Here is a 23,190-nt window from a genome sequence, read left to right on the forward strand (position 1 = left end):
AGTTAACCCCTATCCTAGCTATTCGTAACCATTAATTTTTCTTTTTTAATATGTTTTTATTGATTTTTCAGGAGAGAGGGAGATGGTGAGAGAAACATCAATGATGAGAGAGAAACATCATTGATTGGCTGCCTCCTGCATGCCCCCTACTGGGGGATTGAGCCTACAACCTGGGCATGTGCTCCGACCTGGAATTGAACCAGTGACCTCTTGGACCATGGATCTATGCTCAACCTCTAAGTCACATCAGCCGAGCTAATTTGTTTTCTTACTGGTTTAACCACTTAAGCATTGAAGAGGATAAGTTATTCAATTAGTAAAGCAAGAGATTATTAACACATTGCGGACCAGTAGTTTTATTGCTTGCTTTACCTAGTGGCCAGATAAGTTTCTATTGAATGAGTACAAATTTTTTTTTTACATAAATGTTAAAGGCATGCTTTAAAATTAAAATACTCATTGCATTTTGAAGTTATTTATTACATGTTCTTACAAGCTAATATCTTTTTAAAGTATGATACTTTGTAAAACACTGTAATATGCAGTGAGAATTCTGGTGATCCGTCTGGAATGTGTTAATATAATGCAGTGTTTTTAAACACTACGAGATACAATGTCCCATTTTAATATTTTATATTTTGTAATGTCCTTTTTACCATCCCAAAATGAAATTCATATAGGAAATTACCTGCCAACTAATTAAAATTTTAATATAATTCCCTAACTATAACATAAAGGAGAAATAAAAAGAAAGTAAAATTTTAAAGAAGTATGTATTTTGTTTTGTAAATGTTTAGGCACATATGTACTAGAAGTTATAATGAAGTAGTAGCCAGATGCTTGTGACCTACTTATAATAAACTAGAGGCCCGGTGCACAGGATTCATGCTCTGGTGGGGGGCATGGCCTGCAGGATTCAGCCCATTGTAGGAGCGCTACTCATCCCTGTCAGTCGAGCGGTGCTCCCACTGTGGGAGCGCAATGACCACCAGGGGGCAGCTCCTGTGTTGAATGTCTGCCCCCTGGTGGTGAGTGTGCGTCATAGTGACTGGTCAGTGGGTCATCTGGTCGTTCTGCCGTTCAGTTGCTGGGCTTTTATTATATAGGATAAGTTTGCATTTAAGAAAAGTAAGGCAAGCCAGCTGGCATGGCTCAGTGGTTGAGCATCCACCTATGAACCTGTGTGCAGGAGGCAGCTGATCAGTGATTCTCTCTTATCATTGATGTTTCTATCTCTCTCTCCCTCTCCCTTCCTCTCTGAAATCAATAAAAATGTTTTAAAAAAGAAAAGGCAAGAGTTATATCTGAATAGAGGGCTGACTGCTTTTAACATTTTTGTAATGGCAAAATAAGAATATTTATGCATGTGGGTAGAATTGTGAATGTGTCACTTACAAATCTCTGCTGAGTGTTACAGATATGTTGTAGTGATGATTTAAATATCTTGAGTGACGTTGAAGTTGTTAGAATAATTTTTTGTAATGGTAAATTTGCTTTTAAACTTTTGGAAGGAAGAGAACATTTTTTTTTTTCTGTTTTTCACAATAGGTAAATTTGAAAAAGGCATTTTTCATCAGTATTAATTTTTAGAGCGGTATTTGCAAATTTGGTGGGATTAGGAGCATATTACTTCATTGTATGGGTCTGCCCTGGCATTGCAGGATGTCTACCATATTGGTCCATTTTCCCCAACAACTGTACCACCTAGTCATAATGTCAGGCAAAAATAACGGACAGGGATAGTATTACTCTGGGACTTAGGATTGTTTCATAGCAAGTAAATAACGTAGATTTTTTTCTTTGCTTTTGAGTGTTGGTAAAGATAGATTTTTATTAGGTCTTTTTAACCTGCAGCCTTTAGGGGTCCAGGGCTCCCTCCCACCTCTACCTAAGCTCCTTATCTCACCCTTACCCCCCAAAATTCAGTGTAAAATTGTTGTGAATATTTGTCTTTGTATGTTTTTCTGGGCTACTGCATATAACTTCGAGATTCTCAAAGAGTTCTGTGACCCAAAACAGCGGACCAGATAACTTCTTTCTTCTCGAGATCTCTTAATAGCTATTAAATCTGGTTATTCTGCTGATGGTCATCAGTACTTGCTAATTTTCCAGGAAAATGGCTTAGACTCTGAACTGCCTGGTGGCAGCAACCCATATTGAGAGGCTTGCTTAGAGGAACATAATGGAGCAGAAAATCTCAAATTCATTTATTAGGTGGGTTTATTCTAGATAATTTTACTGACAAGGCTAACATATCCAGTTAAGAATTTTGTTTTAAATTGGTGGAGTTTTTTTCTTTTGACATATTCATCTTTAGATAGTTTGCATTTTTATGTGTAGATGGACCACAGTCTATTACTGAAGATTTATAAGTCCTGCTGGCAATATAAAGTTTAAGTACTATTCCAGAATTCACATGTTGATGAAAATTGACACGTTTATTTTCTAAATTAGTTTAAAAATTTTATTTTACCTTATTTTTGATAATTGATATATTTTTTTTAATTGGGGAGAATTAGAAAACTTGAATTTAAAATTTAAAAACTTTTACATAATTTTGTTATAAAATTTTGTGAGATGTTTCTTTTGTCATATTAAAGTCCTAGTTGAAATAGCCCTATAAAATTTTATACAGTTTCAATTATCTGCAGTAGTTTTTGGACTTGGAGACTGTTAAGAAATGGAATCTATGTCTTTAAGACTCCTATTTCTATTAGTTTAAAGTGTTTCGATAGCCAACCATTTGGTGGATGAATTCATGTGGCAAAATGGACAGATTGGTATTTTCTTCTTTAACATGCCAATGTATGATAGAGTTGTTAATCAGCTGCTCATAAAAAATGCAAGCAGTTGGGATTAAAGAAGAACAAAGGGTGTGAAATAATATTCAAATTGAATTATTAACTTGACCATATAATTAAGTAAAGCAAACTGAAAGATTGCATTTCCTATATACGGGGGTAGGTTTATAGTTGAGTGTGGGAAACAGTTTATGCTTGTATTATTAATTATTGTACTATTTTCTATACAAACAACTGTAAACCTACTTTTGTTGCACCCTGTATATTGTATATATACCATTCCCCCCAAAAGACATGCTATTTTTACATTAAATTTTTTTTTGTAACTGGTTCTCTGCCTTTATATATTTTCTTCTAATGTTCTCTCATTTCTAACTTCTTAATCTCATCCCAGTTCCAATTCTTTGTTAGAAAATAATTTATAACTCAGAAATTTAAAATCCTATATAATAAAAGCCCAGCGACCAAACAGCAGAGCCACCAGAACAACCGGTTGACCAGTCGCTATGATGCGCACTGACCACCAAGGGGGCAGGTGCTCAATGCAGGAGCTGCCCCCTGGTGGTAAGTGTGCTCCCACAGTGGGCTGATCCCCGCAGACCACGCCCCCCCCCCTCCCCAGTGCACGAATCCTGTGCACCGGGCCTCTAGTATAGGATAAAATGATTTCCCTTCCTAGAACTTGAAATAAGTAAGTTCCTTTTAAAGGCCTTGCATTTTAGATTTATTTCTTTTCCTCTCATTGCATTAGGCAGATATGCTTGTTTTAAAAGACATGCATATTCTTGTTAATTTAAATAAAAGAAAATCTTTTTAATAGTTGTCTTTGATTTTATTCCATGCCCATGTTGCAGGCTCCATCCCCAGTAGGAGATGTGCAGGAGACAGTCCATTGATGTTTCTCTTTCTCCCCCTCTCTCATCCTCTCTCTCTAAAATCAATAAAAACATATCTTTAAAAAATGGTTTAGGATTTATTCAGGCAGAACTAGATCACCTTTTTGGATTCTTTGTTTTGTAATTTTGTGTTGCTTGGGTATAGAACCAAAGCTTAAAAACTTTGTATCTAGAGTATTGGACACAGTGGTCATAATAAATACTTAACAACTATGTGAGTGAGTGAACGAATCAAACTAATTGAGATGAAGCAAGAGCACTATTGTCATTGGATGTAGTATCTTCAAATGTAGAGATTTTTGTAGTTGGCTCAGTAAAGAGTATTTGAAGATTGGCACTGGTTTGCAGACCATTGGAAAATCCTGTAATGTGGTACTAGCCTACTATAAGAATATAATTGTGGACTTTATTTTATGAATTGAGACTTTCAGAATACTTTTATTAGAAATAATAAATGCTCATGTAGAAATTTCACCAAATACGGCAAAGAATGAAGAAAAAAGTAAAATTCATTTGTAAGTCTACCACTTAGTGAGAAAGTAGTCATTTGGTATATTTATGTACACAGATTTTAATATATATACTTTAAAAAAAATTGAGCTTATATACATTTAGTTTTGAATTCTGTGTGTGTGGGACAATCCAAATTAATTTTTTTCTCCTGTTTTTGGTTTTTGAACCTTACAGGCCCCTTCACAGATGTAGTCACTACAAATCTTAAGTTGCGAAATCCATCAGATAGAAAAGTATGTTTCAAAGTGAAGACTACAGCACCTCGTCGATACTGTGTGAGGCCCAACAGTGGAATTATTGACCCAGGATTGACTGTGACTGTTTCAGGTAGCACATGATATCCAGAATTTAAACAATTTTGAATTTTATGATTATTTTAAACTTGGTTTTAATTAATAGGGTTTTATCTGGGGGAAGAAGGAAGTTTTAAAGTTATTCTGGCTTTGCTTTTATTTAAGTGATGTCCTTGTTCTCTTACTATATATATGCAAATGGTTGCAGAAATTTCTCACCCTTATCTGTGATGGGTGTTATGTGGTCATTTTATAAGCAATTGTCAATTTAAATTTTGTATCTTTAGTTTGTATCTTTATTTCTATAGTTCATTACCATATTCTCTGCCCTTATTATTGTATCTTTGAAATACTACTTTGTTTTTGTGATTGATCATTCTTATTCAGATCTCTAGCTATTGGTATGTGTTACATGCAACTGTAGAATTATTCTAAATCTTTTGCTTAAAATATATAATGCCTCTTTTTGCTAGTTGTGTCAAATTAAATGAGCATTTCTGCTTTTCATTGTCAACAGTGCCCTGCACTTGAAAACTATTCTTATTACTCCCTTTTGTGTTTACTTGTAGTCCAAGGAGTATACCTGTTCCTTCCATATATGAATTGCTTTCCCTTGCCGTGGAGTCTGTGTTGATGCCGTAATTAATGCCCTCTATGAAATGTTCCTTTCTTTCCTCAGACTTTCCTAGACAGTACTTTCAAACATAGCTGAGAAATAGGAAGCAAGTATGAGAACCTCTCGGGCCTCACAAGAGACCATTTACTCTTATTTTTCGCAGTGGTTCTCAATGTTTACTGTGTACCATAACACAGAGAGCAGGAACACACATGGACTCTTCCAGATCAGAATCTCTGGGGACATGGCCTAGACATGTACCTTAAAAATACATACACATGCCTGGGTGTTCCTGATAAGTATTCCTAAGACATAATAATTCATAATGTTTTCTGGTTTTCAAGTCCACAATAGCAAATTATATAAAGAGCGAGAGCCTAGAGCACACCCATTGAAAGTATTTAGAAGTAGAACCTGACTGACTGCAAAGGCAGTAGAGGACAAACCATAGTTAGAGTTCTTGAGAACCCTAAATCCTCCCTCAGTAGCTAGAGTCAAAATCTAGAGCAAGGAGGATCTAGAAAAGATGTTTTTTACTGAGTTTTGTGGTATCGTGGCCTGGGAGGAATGCTTTCATATTTGTTCAGGCCATCAGTTCCTGGGGGAAATGGATGGGAAATAAGATAAAGCAATGACATGCATTCTGGAAGTTGCTGCCTAAATCTTCAAGCCTTAGTTAAATTGGAAGAAAACAGAATTATTTCTATTTGTATTAAAAATATTTTGGGTGCAAACAGTTATATATCTATCCCTAGGAATCCATAAAACTTCAGAATGACTTTTTTTTCAATTAAATCTTTATTGTTCAGATTATTACAGTTGTTCCTCCCCCCCCACCCCCCATAGCTCCCCTCCACCCGGTTCTCACCCCCCCCATCCTCATCCATAGGTGCACGATTTTTGTCCAGTCTCTTCCTGCATCCCCCACACCCCTTTCCCCCCCAAGAGTAGTCAGTCCATTCCCTTTCTATGCCCCTGATTCTTTTATAATCACCAGTTTATTCTGCTCATCAGATAATTTATTCACTTGATTTTTAGATTCACTTGTTGATTGATGTGTATTTGTTGTTCATAATTTGTATCTTTACCTTTTTCTTCTTCTTCTTAAAGGATACCTTTCAGCATTTCATATAATACTGGTTTGGTGGTGATGAACTCCTTTAGCTTTTTCTTATCTGTGAAGCTCTTTATCTGACCTTCAATTCTGAATGATAGCTTTGCTGGATAAAGTAATCTTGGTTGTAGGTTCTTGGTATTCATCACTGTGAATATTTCTTGCCACTCCCTTCTGGCCTGCAAAGTTTCTGTTGAGAAATCAGCTGACAGTCGTATGAGTACTCCCTTGTAGGTAATTGACTGTCTTTCCCTTGCTGCTTTTAAGATTCTCTCTTTGTCTTTTGCTCTTGGCATTTAAATTATGATGTGTCTTGGTGTGTTCCTCTTTGGATTCCTTTTGTTTGGGGTTCTCTGCGCTTCCTGGACTTGGAAGTCTATTTCTTTCACCAGGTAGGGGAAGTTTTCTGTCATTATTTCTTCAAATAGGTTTTCAATATCTTGCTCTCTCTCTTTTTCTGGCACCCCTATAATTTGGATGTTGGTACGCTTGTAGCTGTCCCAGAGGCTCCTTACACTATCTTCGTATTTTTGGATTCTTTTTTCATTTTGCTTTTCCGGTTGGGTGTTTTTTGCTTCTTCGTATTTCAAATCTTTGACTTGATTCTTGCGATCCTCTGGTCTGCTGTTGGGAGTCTGTATAATATTCTTTATTTCAGTCAGTGTATGCTTACTTTCTAGATGGTCCTTTATCACAACCTCGAGGGTCTCATTAGATTTCTTGAGGGTCTCATTAAGTTTGTCGGCGGTTTCTAGAAAATTCTTGAAAAACCTTAAAGGTGTGGTTTTGAACTCTATATCCAGTAGTTTGCTCTCCTCCATTTCTGTCATTTGTGTCCTGTTTCTTTGTCTCAGCATTTTTTATGTTTCACTGTGTTGATATAGTGGCTTTCTGTGCTAAGTGTCCTATAGGACCCAGTAGCTCAGCCTCCCCAATTACCTGAGGTAGACACTCTTGGTGCACCCCCTTGTGGGCTTTGTGCACAGTCTTGTTGTAGTTAAGCCTTGATTGTTGTAGATAAAACCGGGAGGAATTGACCTCCAGGCCAATTGGCTGTGAGAATCAGCTGTGTCTACGGTGGGAGAACTGTGCTGAAGACACCCTTCTGGGGCAAGACTTGCTTCAGTGGGGCTTTGGTGCTCACTGAGTCTGCCCCCTGAGTGTGTCCCTTATGGATCTGAGGAGTTGTAATTGGATGGTCCCACTCTGACCACTGGGTACACTTGCTCTTGGATCTAAGGAGGTGCTAATCTAGCCTCTGCCTGAGGCTACCCAGCAGAAGCCAGCTGTAAAGCAATGCAAGTTGACCTGGGGCCTTGGGGCAGCTGCAGTTTGTTAAGTAATTTTCAGATTACAAAGGGCCAGGCCTTTCATATGCAAAAGCTTCCTGCAGGGCTTGGGCGGGGCGGGGTCCCAGGGGATCAACAGGGCGGGCGGAGCAAGTGCCTCCGAGAGAAAGCTGCTCTCGAGTTCTGACTGATGCCAGACAGTCCCGTTTCTCCCATATGAGTCTGTGTCCCCAGAGACTCGCCTGGAACTGGAGCTTAGAGCTTGAGACTCCCTCTGGATTGAAAAAGACAATTGCGTCCTCAGCCGCCAGCCCTCTCCGCATGCACCTCTGCACCTTTGTATTTTACTTCCGCACCACACCTCCTCTGAGTCTCGGTATGCTTTTCTCTTTCCTTCTAGTTGTAGAATTTCCACTCAGCCAGCCTTCCTGTGGTTCTGGATGATGTCCGTTCCGTCTTTTAGTTGTATTTTTGAAGTGGTTGTGCGAGGCAGCAATCTCCAGTGTTTACCTATGCCGTCATCTTGGTTTCTCAGAATGACTTTTTCTTTGAGATTTCTAGATTGCTAAAGTTTTACTATATTAATGTTTCTTTAAAAATTGTGTACTTCTCAAAGCTCTTTCTCTCACATGAACCCTTTGTATTGAACACATGACTTTTTAAAAATTCCAGACACACTATTATTTGCCCTCAGATCCCTCTCCTCCCATTAGAACTTAGCTCTTCCAATTTTCAGTGTAGTGCTTTTCCATGAGGAGTCACTGAAACTAAATTTCTTCCAGTAACTTTCCCTGATTGACTATCGTGTACTTATATACTCATTCCCCCCTCCCTTTAACCCTTTATATATATATATATTAAGATTATCTTCCTCTTGTTATTTGCACCCTTAGAGTATATTTGTCATAAAATCATAATCATGTTTAAAGTTATCTTTTTGTCTAGTTCCCATATTTAAAGTTATCTTTTTGTCTAGTTCCTAGTGACTAGCCTGTAATGATTGCTCAGTGAAGAGTATCAATGGAAATTTATTGTGCTTTATTTGGATTCTGGGTATTTATCCTGTGCATTTTTTGCTGCTATGGATTTGGTCTAAAAAAGTTTTTTTTTCACCATGATGGAAATTGATGGACCTCTCAGACATAGCTTAGAAATAAGATTTGTTTATATAATTCATATTTCTCATGTTTGCTTAATTGCATTTGTCATTGTGAAAGTATTGAAATGCATATACTGGTATATCTTAGAAATAATCTAAATATTAGTGGGAGAATAATTTTCCACAGTACTGCATATATATTTTACATAATTGCTGATTCATTCATTAGTACATTCATATTATATAATTTAACATGACTTGTAACCACAAGGAGTCTCTAAAAAATCCCTCAAAATAGACTGACAATCAAAAATGCTTAGGAAAATATTGAATATAATTATTTGGATGCTAGAAAAATTCTACGATTCATGAGACCATCATGAGTCCCTGTATACTTCGTTTTCTTAGAATCAGATGTAAACAAATTGATAAACTCCTTTTGAATGGGTATTTATTTAAGATCTATCTTTAACCCTGGCCGGGTGACTTGGTTGGTGGGAGCATCATCCCATACACTAAAAGGTTGTTGGTTTGATTCCTGGTTAGGGCATGTACCTAGGTTGTGGGTTCCTGATCTCTGGTCGGGTGAGTATGGGAGGCAACCTATCGATGTTCTTTCTCACATCTGTTTCTCCTTTTCTTTCTCTCCCCACCCCCCTTTTCTCTAAAATCAATAAAAAACGTATCCTCTGGTGAGGATTAAAAAAAAAATCAATTAAAAAAATTAGTTATATTAGAATACTAATAATACATGGTAGTGAGTTTTTAAATTACTTAGAATTTCTCCTTTAAATAACCCAGTTGTCTAATTTTAAGAGATATTATCTCTATTAAAATGGAAGCCTAAATTTATAACTAGTTTTAATAGAAAATTTACTAGATTTAATCCAAGCTTGCAGGCATGAAAATAATTAACCTTGGCAAAATTTTGAAAACTTTCCCAAACATAAGTTTAGAGACACAGTCATAAATTTGATACTTATTTTTTAAATAACCATTTATTTGTTTTGTACGTTGTTAAAGATTTAGCAAATCAGAAAGGTGGAAAATTTAAAAATAATTGTAAAATATAAAGTTGATTCTGGAACCTAAATGTAAATAATCTAGTGTTTGGTTTCTTGAAGCCTTCCTAGTTTTCTAAATTTGCACATTAGTGAATCAGGTAATACGATTAAGTAGCAAACAAATGCAGAAGACAATGTAATGTGTCCTTTTTTTTTATTTAGTAATGCTACAGCCTTTTGACTATGATCCTAATGAAAAGAGTAAACACAAGTTTATGGTACAGACAATTTTTGCTCCACCAAACATTTCAGATATGGAAGCTGTGGTAAGTATAGAAATTGAGCAGAATTTATTTTGGGGAATGTTGTTTAAACTGTGGGTTTAGTTCCCAGTTAGAAATCTAATTTAAAAAAATCTGTACATCTATTTATTACAGATAATCCTAACTGTAACAATGAAAGAATTTTGAAATAGTATTTTTTAGAAACAATTTAGAAATGCTCCTAAGAAGAAAGTCCTGTAATCGCTATAGAGATATTAGTGGTGTGATTTCAATGGATGGTGATAGTAGCTCTTCTTAGGATTATTCAGAAGTTTCTGTGGCATTGCCAGATAACTATGGCAGGGTGGTCAATACAGAGTGCAATGCAGCATTGCGTCTTGGCTGAGCCAAAGACAGCACTCCTGTTCTAAGCAGCTATGGTAATCTTTTAGTTATCCCTTGAGATGAAACCTATTTGTCACGGTCATATCTCTTCTGTCTCATGTTTGGTTTTATTTGTTTTTAGTGGAAAGAGGCAAAACCTGACGAATTAATGGATTCTAAATTGAGATGTGTTTTTGAAATGCCCAGTGAAAATGATAAATTGGTAAGTAAGAAAATGGGAAGCTATTAGCAAGCTCTCAGTTCCTTTTAGATTAATTTTCCTTTTGTTTTGGCCTTTGTGAGGTATGTAGTAATGGCTATTCCACTTTATAAGAAGAATCAGTACTTAGTTTAAAAAAACCCCACAAACTTGAAATGCTCTTTTCATTTTAATAATGTTTGTTTAAGAAGAAAAATACTTTTAGATTGAAGCTGCATGATGGAGAAGAATAATTCTAACAAAATTTTTCCACTTCTAGGATTTGAAATTCTTTTTAGAATTGAGGCATTTGTTTACCTAAAATATAATTAAGTAACAGATGTAAACCACTTTTTGGGAACGATATACCAGCAATCTGAGTATAAAACGCTTAGTTTACATGGACAAGCAGTTTATTCCAAGTTTGGCTATTCCTAGGTATTTTGCTTAGTATTGATTTTGGTCAAAATCCATTTGATTTTCTTTTTTCCTTACTGTAAGTTTATTATAAGACAATTTATAAATATCTTGCTGTCTTTAATCTGATTTTATTCTTTAATGTAAGTAATTTTTATGTTGCTTTTTGATTAGTGTGAGGTAAATATAATTTGGGGGACTGAGGGATATATGCGTGTAGTCTAAAAAGTCTTTGAATGTATAGAATGGTTGTGGTCACTTTTTGTGTTCCCCTTCTGAAATGTAAATTTGAACCTATCTGACTGTAGGGGGCTTGAAAGGTAAGTTGGGTTTTTTTTGGGGGGGAGGGTGATGACTTAATTTATAAAATAATATGAGTAAATAGAATTGTTTGTCACAATTAGATTGCAATGTGATACAACTATTGCCTTGATTTGGAGGTTCTTTGCCCTGTTGATAAGTAAATTTGTAGATTAAATACATAGGCTCGATTATTTTGTTACTCTTTTACATTAAGTTGAAATGAAAAAGTCACTGAATGGTGATTAGGTGTTGATCAAATTATTTATTTTGTTTTAAAATGCCTTTTAAAAGGGATTTTGGGATATTTACCTGAAACAAAAAATGTGAATGCATATATTCTTACTGGAGAGTGAGGGTTAGCATGTTTATGCTTTCCTTTTGGAATTTATTTTCTCTCTGCCTAGGCTGCCAGTAAGTCAATAATTTGCAAAGTTCTTATTAGAACCAAGAAAACACGACAACATTGTCTGGATTGACTAATTTCATTTTATTTTTTTCCAGTTTTGAGATATAATTGACATACAGCACTATATAAATTTAAGCATAATGAGTGGTATATATTGTGAAATGATTGCCTCATTAAGCTTAGTTACCATTCATTATCTCATACAAATGCAAAAAGAAAATTTTTTTTCCTTATGATAAGAACTCTTAGGATTTACTTTCTTTTTTAAAAAAAAAATATTTTATTGATTTTTTACAGAGAGGAAGGGAGAGGGATAGTTAGAAACATTGATGAGAGAGACACATCGATCAGCTGTCTCCTGCACACCTCTTACTGGGGATGTGCCCGCAACCAAGGTACATGCCCTTGACTGGAATCGAACCTGGGACCCTTCTGTCCCCAGGCTGACGCTCTATCCACTGAGCCAAACTGGTCAGGGCAGGATTTACTTTCTTAACAATTTTCAGATATACCATGTAGCAGTGTTAACTATAGTCATCATGTTGTACATTATATCCCCAGTTCTTATTTATCTTACAATGGAAGTTTGAGTATCTTTTGATCAAGTTTCCCTTCCCATTTCCCACCTCTAGTAACCACAAATCTGATCTCTTTTTCTATGAGTTTATTTTTTTTATGAGTTCACATATAAGTGAGATCATACAGTATTTGTCTCTCTCTCTCTTATTTCACTTAGCATAATGCCCTCAAGGTCCATCCATGTTGTTGCAAATGGCAAGATTTACTTTTTTTTGGTTTTATGGCTGAACAATATTCTGTAATGTGTAGATACACCACAACTTTTTAATCCATTTTTCTGTCAACGACCACTTAGGTAATTTTCATGTCTTTGCTGTGATAGATAATGTTATATAAACATTGGGGTGCAGATATCTTTTTGACGTACTGCTTTTGTTTCCTTCAGATATATTCCAAAAAGTGAAATTCAGTGGAATATGGGTCGACTTATTTTAAATACATGTTTGAATATTTTCTCAATATATATGTTATTTTTTTAACAATCTATCTACACTAATAAAAGAGAAACATGGTAATTAGCATACGACCGCTACCCTTTTCATTGGCTAATCAGTGAGTATATGCAAATTAACTGTCAGCCAAGATGGCGGCCAGCAGCCAGGCAGCTGGAAGGGAACATGAAGCAAGCAGGACTCCAACGTTCCCCGCCTGCCTTGCCGGCCTCAGAGCTGGCAGTTTGAAACTTTGTAACAAATATAGAAGCTAAACAAGACCCCAGAAACCAGCCTTCAGCCCCCGGTATCTCAGAGCTGGAGTTATACATTGTTTCGATTATAGAACGCAAACAAACCAGATACCAGCTTTCAGCAGCCGAGGCCTCAGAGCTAGAGCCAGAGCTAAAGCTGGCCCAGAATAAAAACAAACAAAAAAAAAGGAGCAGTTGGGAGCTTCAGTCAATCGCCAGCCTGAAGGCAGCCCTCAGCCCCTCACCCAGACTGGCCAGAGACCCCAGTGGGGACCCCCACCCTGAAGGGTGTGTGACCAGCTGCAAACAGCCATCATCCCCTCATCCAGGCTGGCCAGGCACCCCAGTGGGGACCCCCACCCTGATCCAGGACACCATTCAGGGCAAACCAGCCAGCCCCCAGGCCTCTATCCTATATAGTAAAAGGGTAATATGCCTCCTGGCACCGGATCAGCGTGATGGGGCAGTGCCCAAACCCCCTGATTGCCCTGCGACTCTGTGTGTGACAAGGTGCGGCGTCCCAACCCCCTGATCGGCCCTGCGCCCCAAACACCCCCCCTCCTCCCCATGGGCCCTGCTCTGTGTGTGACGGGGTAGAGCCATAACCTCCCCATCGGCCCTCCCCTGAGTGTGACAGTGGCGGCGCCCCAATCCCCTGATTGGCCCTGCTCTGTGAGTGATAGAGGGCGGTGCCCCAACCCCCTGATCTGCCCTGCTCTGTGTGTGACAGGGGGCGATGCCCTAACTCCCCTATCGGCCCTACTCTGTGAGTGACAGCGGGGAGCTCCTCAACTCCCTGATTGGCTCTGCTCTGTGCATGACGGGGGAGCTCCCCAACCCCCTGATGGGCCCTGCTCTGTGCGTGACAGGGTATGGAGCCCTAACCCCCCTGATGGGCCCTGCTCTGTGCGTGACAGGGGGTGGCGCCGCAACCTCCCCATCGACCCTGCCTTAAGTGTGACGGGGTGGTGCCCCAACCCCCCAAACGGCCCTACCCTGAGTGTGACTGAGGGTGGCATCGCAACCTCCCAATCCGCCCTGCTCTGTGCATGGCAGGGGGCGGCGCCCCAACTCCCCAATCGGCCCTGCTCTGAGCCCGACCAGGGGCTGCACCTAGGGATTGGGCCTGCCCTCTGCCACCCAGGAGCAGGCCTAAGACAGCAGGTCGTTATCTCCCGAGGGGTCCCAGACTGCGAGAGGGCACAGGCCAGGCTGAGGGACCTCCCCTTCCCCCCCGAGTGCACAAATTTTTGTGCACTGGGCCTCTAGTATATATATAAAAGCCTAAGTGATCGGCTGACCCTTCCACCATTCGACTGGTAGCTATGATCCACACTGACCACCATGGGGCAGATGCTCAGTGCACAGGCATGGAAACATGGAACAGACTGATGAATCTCAGAGGGAAGGGGGGGAGGGTGGCAAGAGATTAACCAAAGGTCTCATATGCATACTAGAGGCCCGGTGCATGTGCACCAGTGGGGTCTCTCAGCCTGGCCTGCGGGGATCGGGCCAAAATTAGCAGTCTGACATCCCCTGAGGAGTCCTGGACTGCGAGAGGGCGCAGGCCAGACCGAGGGACTTCACTGCTGCATGAATCTGTGCACCGGGCCTCTAGTCATTTAATAAACTTAGAGCTGTCTTTAATCTGAACTTCTGTTATGCTCTGGATAGCAGAAAATTTGAGATTATAGTGTGAAAGGGGTTGGAAGCCAAGTATTTGATATTGCTGATCAAGAGTAGTTTTCACTGCTTTGGAAACCAAAACAAGTTGATGGAAATGATAATTGATCCTAGCTATTTAATCTTATAGAGCTGAGTAGGAGATATATCTACATATAGATGTAGCCCATAGTAATCAAAGAAAGCGGTTTGGGATCTGCTAAAGGCCTTGAATAAATACTGAATGTAGTCCCCGGAGTCCCACACCATGGAACATGAGCAGAAGTAGTTTGTTCCTGGAACATTTTTAGACCAGGTATTATTAATAACCCAAAGTCAGTTCAGTAATTTCAAAGTACTCCAGAGAATATCTGATTTTGAGCCTGGATGAACTAGCTGCAGATTGTATTTGCACTAACTGAACTACTTGGACTTGAGGTACAGTTATTGACTAAGTTGTAGGGAATATTTGTTGAAGATAATGTTTTATTAACATTTTATTTTAACCTTTATAACAGTAAACAGTACAGTGAATCCCTATGAACCTATGGCCAGTTTTAACAGTTACCACTTTATTGTTAATTTTATCTAAATTTCACTACTTCCATCTCACATTGTTTTAAGGCAAATTCCAGATGTGATATAGTTGCATCTATAACTGTTTCAGTATGTATCATTCAAGTACAGTGACTTTAATAAAAGGGAAAACAGTTTAATGACAATACTACCATCAAGCCTTTAAGCTTAACACATTGCGGATGGATCACGAGAATTCTCGCTTCATATTACACATGGTTTTACAAAGTATCATACTTTAAAAAGATATTAGCTTGTACGAACATGTAATAAATAACTTCAAAATGCGGTGGGTATTTAAAGCGTACCTTTAACGTTTGTGTAAAACGTTTTTTTTGTACTCAGTTAATAAAAACTTATATGGCCACTGTGTAAAGCTAGCAATAAAACTACTGGTAGTCCACAATGTGTTAATATGTTCTTAATATCAGACAATCCAGGCAGCATTCAAATTAATCTCACAAATGCATTTAAAATTTTTGGCAGTTTTTTGGAATTTATTTAAAAGTAAAGTCCACATACTGCTGTTGGATATGTTTCTTAAATCTTTTAATCTATGGATTTCCTCTCTGTTTTTCTCTTGCAAAGATACTGAGTTTGTCCTATACACTTTTCCCCACAGACTAGATTTTGCTGATTGCATCCTTGTGATGTCATTTAACTTTTCTGTCTTCTTATTTCCTATAATAGATCTAGAGGTTTGATTAAATTGAGATTTAATTTTTGCTGGTGGGGAGAGGCAAAGACAACTTTGCAAGTATTGACATATTTTCTTAAGGAGGCTCATAATGTCTTTTGTTGTGTTTGCGAACTTAGCAGCCATTGGTGGGCAACATGGAGATGAGTGATTTTCAGCCAGGGGTGATTTGCCCCCCCCCCCCCCGCCCCAAGAGACATTTGTCAATGTCTGGAGACAGTTTTGGATGTCACAATTAACTGAGAGGAGTGGTGCTGTAGGCATCTAGTGGGGAGAGGCCAGGGATGCTGCTTAATGTCCTAACAATGCATAGGATAGCCCCTGCAGTGAAGAATTATCAGGCCCAAAATGTTAAGAGTTGAAATAGAAAAAATATATGGTTTAGGTCTATTCATGAAAGTTTTGCATAATAGTGATATCCTGTCATTCCTGCTTCTTTATATTAGTAGAGTACCTGTATGGAGAGAAACTTGTGCCCAAATGATATTTGGTTATTCATTCATTCATAGTTTATAAAGGCAGGATAAATGCCCAAGTCTTTCTCTTCAGTTACAGGCTTTCAAAAAGTGAGTTGGTCATAAGTGTCCCTGTGATATGATATACAGTCAGGCAGCCTCCCATGCTCCTTCAAAGCCTTCCTCCCTCTTTTTCTGTCTTGCTATAAACTTCAGCATATCTGTGTTTCAACTCCTTGCAGTTACTTACTATCATTATAAGTGCTCAGATTGGCTAAGTAGGAACCTCATCAGATTGGTTCCTGAGTCCTTTTTACCTTAGTAGTCTTTGGTAATTTCCTTGATGTGTAATATGACAAGGCCTAGACCTGGAATCAGCCATTTCTTCAAGAAGCTTTGGCTCCTTTTAGTGTGAGAGGGTATTTCAAGACCCTATTTTGGGCACTGGGATAAGATATCCCCCGAGGGTCCTGGACTTCGAGAGGCTGCAGGCCAGGCTGAGAGACAACCCCCCCCCCCCCAACCCCCGCACGAATTTCATCCACCAGGCCTCTAGTTATTGATAAAAGCTGAATTCTGACTTACACAAATTGATTAAAGGTGACATTCCCCTCTTCAAGAAAAATATATTTCTAAATGTGCAAGATTAACAAAAATGTTAAAAACAGATTTTTTAGTTTTATAGTATGATTGCTGTATAGTGATTTACTTGATATTTACCTTTATTTTCTTTAGTTTATCTATTAATACGTTGTAAAAAAAAAAGGTATGTTAATTGAAGCAGAATTCAGTTTATTTTGTGACAACCTCAGTTTAATATACAAATAAACTCTTTCAGGATGGCATATTTAGTGTCCAGAGCACTGGAGAAGTCCATATTCAGTTAATGGTTTCTTACACATTTATTTTAAAGAGTTGTTCATCAGAATTTAGGATCTAAAATTTAGTTAGTATATCCAAAATAGATAGACATACAATAGCTATCATAGCTGTTGATACTTTTTTCTCAAAGTTGGCGTAGTATACTTTACCATTTTGTTTTTTATGTTAAGCACCCATCCCACTCCCATACCTTCTCTGCCTACAGCTCCTTGCCCACCTTCCTGTACCCCCCACCTCCCTTCCAATAAGTAGATAGGCATTTAATTGAAATATATAAGTATATCTGTTTGAGGATCTGGATCTTTTTAGGTATGCTATTATTGGACATATGCATGTTCTAAAAACAGTGGAAAAGGCTATGTTATTTTATTGATTTTTGTCAGTTCTTTTAGGACTTTGATATCAGTTATATAAATGTTGAAGTTTTATGATCAATCTTGTAGAATGAAAAAGGTGCCAGCTTTAGAAGTGTGTAGTGGTTGAGTCCATGTTTTTATTTTTATAGTTTAAAGAAGTTATTTTTTGTAACAGAACAATTCTAATTTATGTGAACCATAATCAGAATGTGGGCTTCTTTTTGGGAAATAGCTGTCTAATTTGGATCATAGATAGAGTTACCTAGGAATCCAAGGACCCTTTGGTTTTGGAATGAAAAGAGGTACTATTAATACTTATTCCTGGATAACAAGTATTAGTTAATACTGCCTTTAAGCACACTGAAATGTGTGGTCTTCCTAGTCCTACAGAACAGCAGGTCTTTGACTGGATATATCTCAGGAAATTAATGGCCCATGGAATTCAGTTGAGTTATGTTCAGTGCTCATACTGAGAACCATTCAGCATGGTTCTTGGGTTGTAGATAGCAGGAGGCAGATGATACTAAAACATTGACTATTTTATAAAGTGGGGCTTTCTGAATTATTAGCTCTTTTTAGTTACTATCAACTCTGTATTAAATCTAATTGCCAGTTAGTAGTAGTGTTTTTTTCAGGATTGAATGTGTCTTTAGTAAACTCCTTTTTTTTTTTTTTTTAATCATGTTTATCACCTATTCAATTCTTTGGGTTCAATTCTTTTTTTTTTTTTTTTTTTTTTTGAGACTTGCAACTTTACTTAGCATTTTCCCAATTTTAAGAAATGTATTGGATTTCATTTATGCCCTATATATAAAACATCTGTTAATGACATTTTCTAGGAAAATACAATGATTTTTCTTAATGAAGAATGAAGGGCTGTCAAGAAAAGGTCATTTCAGGGGTCTTTATGTATAGACATTTTATGATTAAATAATATATTCTTTTCTATTGAGACAAAGAACAGATTGGGGAGAGTGCATTATTAAGTAAGATAGAGTTCTTTTAGTTATTATATACAGTAACCTAGATACCAATAAGTATTATTTCAGAGTCTGTTCTAACCTTTTTTTTTGGCAGTATTTTTATTTGAGAGGAATTTGAGAAGATAGGAGAATGGAGATAATGATATAATGGAATGCTATATGCATCTTTAAATTTATTTATTGGTCCTGGGAGAGGGAGGGTGTGTGTGTGTGTGTGTGTGTGTGTGTGTGTGTGTGTGTGTGTGTGTATTTGGGGGGAGCGGTGGTATCATTAAGTACAGGAGAGGTTTATAAACCAGTTTTTTAACTTCAAGGGGAAAAATTCATTTAACTTAAAAAATTGTTCAGGTTGAATGTTATCAAAGGTAAGAAAATATGAAGTGTTTGTTGTTTAGATATTGACAACTATTGATTAGTAAAATTCAGAGCCACAAAGTTATAAGGTATTCATTTTCAGACATTATGAGGCTAGCATAAATTTAATAAGGTTTACACATTTAATTTGTGAACAGAATACAAATCGATGATAGCTAATTTTGTTTGGGAAATAATCTAAAAAGTTCATAGTTAACATAGTTATTATTTATGTATAACACCTTTTTATAGAATAAAATGTGAATGTTTTAGAGCCTAATGATTTCTGTATTAGTCATTCCCAATACCATGCAGGCGAACTCAGACTTTGGTGTGAATCTGAGAATATGTTTCCCATGCCACCTCAGGGTATAACTCCACCAGGGACTGCTCCAGCTGTCACTTCAATAAGCATCATCAACAAGCCAGTTTCAACTCCTGCCAGTTATAACATGAAGAATGACCCCAGGGGACTCAGTGTGTTCAAACAGGAGAAGCAGAAGGTTTGTTTTAGGGAGTTAACAGACATAGGAGTCTACTAGTGTTAGTAGCTATGTTAATGTAAGTTACCATACGTGGTATTGTGAGTGTATTATGTGAAATAAGTACAATTGAAATTTTCAACTATGTTTAAAATTACTGAGCCACAATTCACTTAAAAATCATGCACACAGACTATTCTCTGTCCTGTAAAAAAACAAATTTAACACTTAATAAAATCTCAGTAGTGAGCAGGATAAATGTAAGTTTGAACATTAATATGAAATTGCTATAATTTTTCCTGTCACTGAGATTTTGGGAGCATCCTCTAAAAAGGGAGTTAGGTGCATATCTGAATAGACAAGCAGGTGTGGCAATCAAGGTAGGAGCTGGCAAACATTGATTTCCAGGCAAGTACTTGTGTTTATATATTTAAAAAGTGAAATTATTTTATGTTTGTTATCAAATATAAATAATAGTAACCCCTTTTTAATTATCATGGTTATTTACAAATGCCCCATGGTAGGAGAATTTGTGGTATAAGCCCTTAAGATCTTAGGTCATACTTGAATTTATTAATGTCTTCGTATGTGTGTGTGTGCGTGTTGACTTGTAGGTAGTGTAAAGGTTGCTGTTGCTGTATGATTCCTTTAGCATTTCTTGCTTATTGGAAACCCCAGGAACCCCACAGTGAACAGATTTCTTATACTTTGATTTGGCTTTGCAGAGAATATGTTTGGTTTAAAAACATCTTATCCTGCCCTTGGCCGTGTAGCTCGGTTGGAGCGTTGTCCTGTAAACCAAAAGGTTGGGGTTTGGATCCCTGGTCAGCACGCGTAGGGAAGCCAACTAATTGGTCTTTCTCTCACATCACTATTTCTCTCACTCCCCTTTCCTCTCTCTCTAAAATCAATAAACATATCCTCAGGTGAGGACTTAAAATTTGTTTTAAGTGATCCTTTATGTCAGTGGTTCTCAACCTTCTGGCCCTTTAAATACAGTTCCTCATGTTGTGATCCAACCATAAAATTATTTTCGTTGCTACTTCATAACTGTAATTTTGCTACTGTTATGAATCGTCATGTAAATATCTGATATGCAGGATGGTCTTAGGCGACCCCTGTGAAAGGGTCGTTTGACTGCCAAAGGGGTCGCGACCCACAGGTTGAGAACCGCTGCTTTATTTAAATTTATCATTAGTTATTGATGAACCTAGAGTAACAGAATTGGTTGTTTAGAGTGAAAGTAAATCTTCAGTAACCTTATTATTCAGATACTATCTTTTCCAAGAGTAAGACCTTAATTATGCCTCTGAACAATTTGATGCCTTAGCTCTAGGCTTTAGCTTTTATATATTTACAACCCTTACTCATAATAGTCACAAGAATGAAGTCGCATATTTACATTCTTTAGCTCCCCTGTCCTTCCCAAGACTTCATTGCAAAAGCTACTTTGCTTTATATTTTACCTTTCCCGAGTTCCTATCCCTAGCTCATTCTTGTCTAATTACCCCCAATAGGAATTACTTAGAATATTGGAACTGAAAGTTGTTTAAAAAAAATACAGAAGTAAATTCATCTCACAGATGGAGAAGGGATTACTGCAGATAGGCTAAACAATATAAAACAGTGGTAAAAGTACAAGGTAGTGTACATTTTCTTAATTGGTATCATGGCCTTGGTTTTTTAGTTTATTCTAAGTTACAGCATTAAATATAATGTTAATGTAATGTTACTATTCATCAATTTCCTAAGTGTTGCAGCATGTTGTTGAATCCCTCTAGTTTGCCTTTTTCATGGTTCTCAGAACAACCAATCTCCACTTTCTGGACCAGTCTGAAGCAACTCTCAAGAACAAGCTGTTTTCCTGGAGCCAAACCTCACTAATGGAGCTCCTGAATGGAAGCATATACTTACAGTCACAGCAGCCTTAGTGTTTCCCATCAGGCTCTTCAGATTGTTACTACATGAATGACTCAGCCCACCCCTCCTTTTAATCCCCAAATAAGTTAGGTTATATATGCTTATATTTCAAATATACATAAATAAATTAGATTTCTTTACATCTCTTATGTATGTTGACTGGTTTGTAGGGGCCCTAACTAGCACATGGTACAATTGTACTCCATGTAACTTGTTCCATGACTGACTTGGCTCATTTTTGAAATGTGTTTAAGCTTCACTGTATCTGTTGCATTCCTAGTCTTAGGTTTATGCTCCACAAATTGGTTATGACATTTCTTCTTTTGGTTATAAATGCAATATAACAACATTAAGGAAAATTTCAATAGAAAAGGAAATCTAATTCTGTAAGAAGATATTTATTGACATGTTATTTAAATCCCAAAGAGTGGGAAGCTACCTGTTAAATATTGCAAAGAGTGGGAAGCTACCCATTCAATGCCTGAGTGAAATGTTTAACCCTTTTCGGTCCAACGTGGAGGCTGACTCGACAGATCAGGCGCTAGGATCAGGTAGGTCCAACGTCAAGCTGAGGTCTAGTGAGACAGATAACTTCATCATTCGATCCTGTCAATTAATTTGGACCAGACTGTTCGAATTCCAAAAATAAAATTGGACCGCAAAGGGTTAAGTACATTTTTAAAAAATATATGTTTTATTGATTTTTTACAGAGAGGGAGAGGGATAGAGAGTTAGGAACATCGATGGGAGAGAAACATCGATCAGCTGCCTCCTGCACACCTCCTACAGGGGATGTGCCCGCAACCAAGGTACATGCCCTTGACCGGAATTGAACCTGAGACCCTTCCGTCTGCAGGCCGACGCTCTATCCACTGAGCCACATCAGTCAGGGTGGGTTAAGTAATTTTGATAAAGCACAGTATAGAATACTTAATGACATATGTTGTCATTTAAAGTAAAAAAAAGATATGCATATAATTGAATAAAGAGATTAAAATACTACATGTATGCTGGTTTTACAAAATGCGTATGAAAAAATATTGGAAGATAGCATGAATAATAGTTGGGTTGATGAGATAATTGGAGGTAATTTGCTCTCAATTCTAAATTTTCCGAAATTTCAAGAATTTATTTAAAATAAAAATCCAATTGTGAAGAGTTTGGCAAGTACTCATAATTTTTTTCTCTTCACTTGTTGGTCTCATGAATCTCCTTTTAATTTTTTAGGAAACTTTTTGGTACGAACATGATATTTTTTCACCAATTCTTAACCAAAACCTAAAGATTTCTCAGTTGTGATATTTTTGACTATTGCCTTTTTTACAGAGGAAGGTAACATGCCACCCTCATTTTCAGAAGTTGGACTTGTTGTAGGTTGGAATTTGAACACACTTGAAAAATCATTTTAAAATATAATTGCTGTTAAGGAAAAGGATAGGAAATAATATGGGTAGAGAGCAAAATATATCTGAAACATTTTTCATAATAGAGATGGAATTGGTTGGGGATAGGGAATGATAGGGTGAAGAACAAGAGAACTAGCTAGCAAGTGAAAAACTCAGAGAAGAAAATTAAAGTAGCCTTCTTGAAATAATCATTCACAACTGTGAAGCTTCTAAGAAAAATGGGAAAAAATCCAGGTCAAATACTATGTACATTACAGCCTCATTATAACAATGTTTTACACGGATTTAGGCATAATGATCAAATCACATCCCTTTTATAAAAAAAATACTAGTTTTGCTCCTTGAACAATTTATTTGCACTTAATATAAATTCAGGAGCTGGGATGATTTGATAGGTATGTAATTTATAATTAAAATCTACATGTATGCTGGTTTTACAAAATGCGTATGAAAAAATATTGGAAGATAGCATGAATAATAGTTGGGTTGATGAGATAATTGGAGGTAATTTGCTCTCAATTCTAAATTTTCTGAAATTTCAAGAATTTATTTAAAA

General features: G+C 37.2%; 1 protein-coding gene across 2 annotated transcripts in view; it reads left to right on the forward strand.

Moving 5' to 3' along the window:
- VAPA (VAMP associated protein A) overlaps positions 1-23,190 on the forward strand; it is a 43,621-nt gene that overhangs the window by 14,112 nt on the left and 6,319 nt on the right. The window contains exons 2-5 of one of the 2 annotated variants that reach the window (XM_070420668.1): positions 4,385-4,537; positions 9,848-9,951; positions 10,415-10,495; positions 19,195-19,329. In XM_070420668.1, the coding sequence (XP_070276769.1) occupies positions 4,385-4,537; positions 9,848-9,951; positions 10,415-10,495; positions 19,195-19,329 (473 nt within the window). The remainder of the gene's footprint in view (positions 1-4,384; positions 4,538-9,847; positions 9,952-10,414; positions 10,496-19,194; positions 19,330-23,190) is intronic. The other variant, XM_070420669.1, reaches the window with a different exon arrangement.

Source organism: Myotis yumanensis, unplaced genomic scaffold (assembly GCF_028538775.1).
Source record: "Myotis yumanensis isolate MYYU_CA2020_CCGP unplaced genomic scaffold, mMyoYum1.0.hap1 SCAF_7, whole genome shotgun sequence".
Classification (NCBI taxonomy): domain Eukaryota; kingdom Metazoa; phylum Chordata; class Mammalia; order Chiroptera; family Vespertilionidae; genus Myotis; species Myotis yumanensis.